The sequence below is a fragment of the Colobus angolensis genome, unplaced genomic scaffold, assembly GCF_000951035.1.
Source record: "Colobus angolensis palliatus isolate OR3802 unplaced genomic scaffold, Cang.pa_1.0 Scaffold201, whole genome shotgun sequence".
NCBI lineage: Eukaryota > Metazoa > Chordata > Mammalia > Primates > Cercopithecidae > Colobus > Colobus angolensis.
The window spans coordinates 5,964,519-5,966,750 of record NW_012115167.1 but is presented as its reverse complement, the minus strand read 5'-3'; the positions used below and the strand labels follow the sequence as shown (position 1 = coordinate 5,966,750).

At 33.2% G+C, this 2,232-nt stretch overlaps 1 protein-coding gene across 1 annotated transcript in view; it reads right to left on the bottom strand.

Moving 5' to 3' along the window:
* Positions 1 to 2,232, bottom strand: part of LOC105511664 (WD repeat-containing protein 35-like) — a gene marked incomplete at its 3' end in the record, with an annotated part of 85,666 nt that overhangs the window by 11,112 nt on the left and 72,322 nt on the right. Inside the window, 1 exon segment of the mRNA XM_011941840.1 lies at positions 1,222 to 1,302. Within this exon segment, the coding sequence (XP_011797230.1) occupies positions 1,222 to 1,302 (81 nt within the window).

Genomic DNA, 2,232 nt, shown 5'->3' with positions numbered 1-2,232 from the left:
ATAGAGAAGAGTCAAATAGTCAAATCTGGAGGTTACATAATCTAGGTAATAACAGCCCAGACTCCATTTTTGATGGTTGGCTGCTGACAGCTTTTAAACCTCACCCCTTCTTCTTCCCCTCTGCCTCATATGGGGCAAGCTAATGAGAAAGTCCAGATGCTCCTTACTTTGGGGCGCCAGTGAGTTTCAAACCACGTAAGTCCCTATCCATTAAAATCCTCACCCCAGACCCACTCCCTAACTACTAAACAACAAAACAACAACAAAAACACCCTCAAGCCAGTCTCCTGTCCCTGTGCTTTCCAGACATTTCAGACAGCTTGGGAAGCCTGCCCTTCTCTCTCCTAAAAAACCTCATTATGGAAGATACATTCTTGGTGTCTCTATGGTATCATCAATCTTTACATCCAAACCAAATTTTGGGTGGGGGCCCATCCTGTTGCTGCATGGTGGTTATGATATAGAAAAATGAAACTGGTTCACAATAAAAGAGCCATAATTTACATATCAAACCCAAATATGAAAACCTATTTCAAATTGCCACTAACTTCTGGAAATTTTAAATCTACTATCTCAATTCAAAAACTATATATATTACATAGAAAAAGTTAATGCTTTGACTAAAATGAAGGTAAAATTTCTCTCAGTATATTCTTAGAGAAAAAAATTCTCAAACAATGGTCAATGAAGGCCAATGCAGGGGTTCAAAATCATGTCTTGAATTTAAAAAAAGAATTATTTTACAAATCCTGGAAAGAATGGAAAGACAGATCTCTAAAAAAACTTACTCGAGTATCTTAGAACTAGAAAAAGGCTAAACTCCTAAATAGTTCTTCAGTACGTCGTTATTACTACAAAAACAATAACAACAATTAGCACTCTTTTTTTTTAAGCTCTCGCTTGGCCGTAGCATTGTGTTAATTGCTTTTCACACATTATCTTAAATAATAACAATCCTATAAGTAGTATTATTATCCATATTTTATAAAGGCAATAACTGAGACTCATACATTTTTATCACCATTTTACAGGAAAGGAAAGTGAAGCTCAAAAAGATGACGGCACCCACCTAAAGGCTGAACAATAAGAGAGCAGGGCTGGGCCTGAGATACATCTGACTCCTGGGTCCACACTGCTAACCAGGATACTACACTGCCTGGTCCAGAAATAAATAATCCCCCCATCAAGCTAGCAACAGAAATATAACTTTTTAGGAATTACCTTTAATATCTCATCCAAAAGAACAGATTTAATTTCTAAATCCTCAAAATTGCAAATATATCCAGAGGTCTGAATGGGTTCCTTTAAAGACAAAAACAAATATTACGTTTCATTATGTAAAATTTCTTCTCTTCTAACAAATCATGCTTTTAAATTTTATTATCAGAGATTTCAGGTAAACAGAAGAGAGAATGTCATTAAAACCTATATACCCATAACCTAAGTAATTAACATTATGGTAAATATGCTTCATTTAACTTCTTGGCTGAAGTATTGTGAAGTAAATGCAGTAAATTACGGACATCATGATATTTTACCCCTAACTATTTCAGTACATATCTTTAAAACGTAAGAATTTTCTCTTACATGGCCACATTACTATGATCACACCTTACATAATTAATATTAATTCCCTAATAGCATGTAATATTCAGTCCAATTTTCTCAATTAATAAAAAGTCTTACACAGCTTGAAATTCTAATTCATGCAGTTCAACATTAAAGTTAATTCTTCATAAAACTGATAAATGCTATATTTGTATGTAAGCCCATCTATCAAAGAAATCCCACACCACACTGAACAGTCTCTCCTCTGTAACATGAACCAGAGTGCATTCCTGATATATTTCCTACTCTTAAGATTTATTTGCCAATATGTAAGTGCATGAGACTGTTATATGTCTGCCTCTTATCTTAGTGTCACACAGGCTTGTTGAAATAAAGAATAGGATATGCATATTATAAAGTAAAGTAGCTACCCTAGATCTTTAGTAGAAAGAAAGGTATCAATATTATATAGACAAAAATAAATAAACTGCCAATATACTTAATACCTCTAAGAATACTGTAAAAAAAATAGAATAATGTTGTCTGATAATAGAAATAGTATCAGATTGCAATTTTTAAAACTATGTGTATGTATATATTTCATAAAGTAGAAAGTAACCAAAATCCAAATGAAATAACATTTCAAATTTATAACTCTGAAAGTTGGTCCTTCACATATGATTC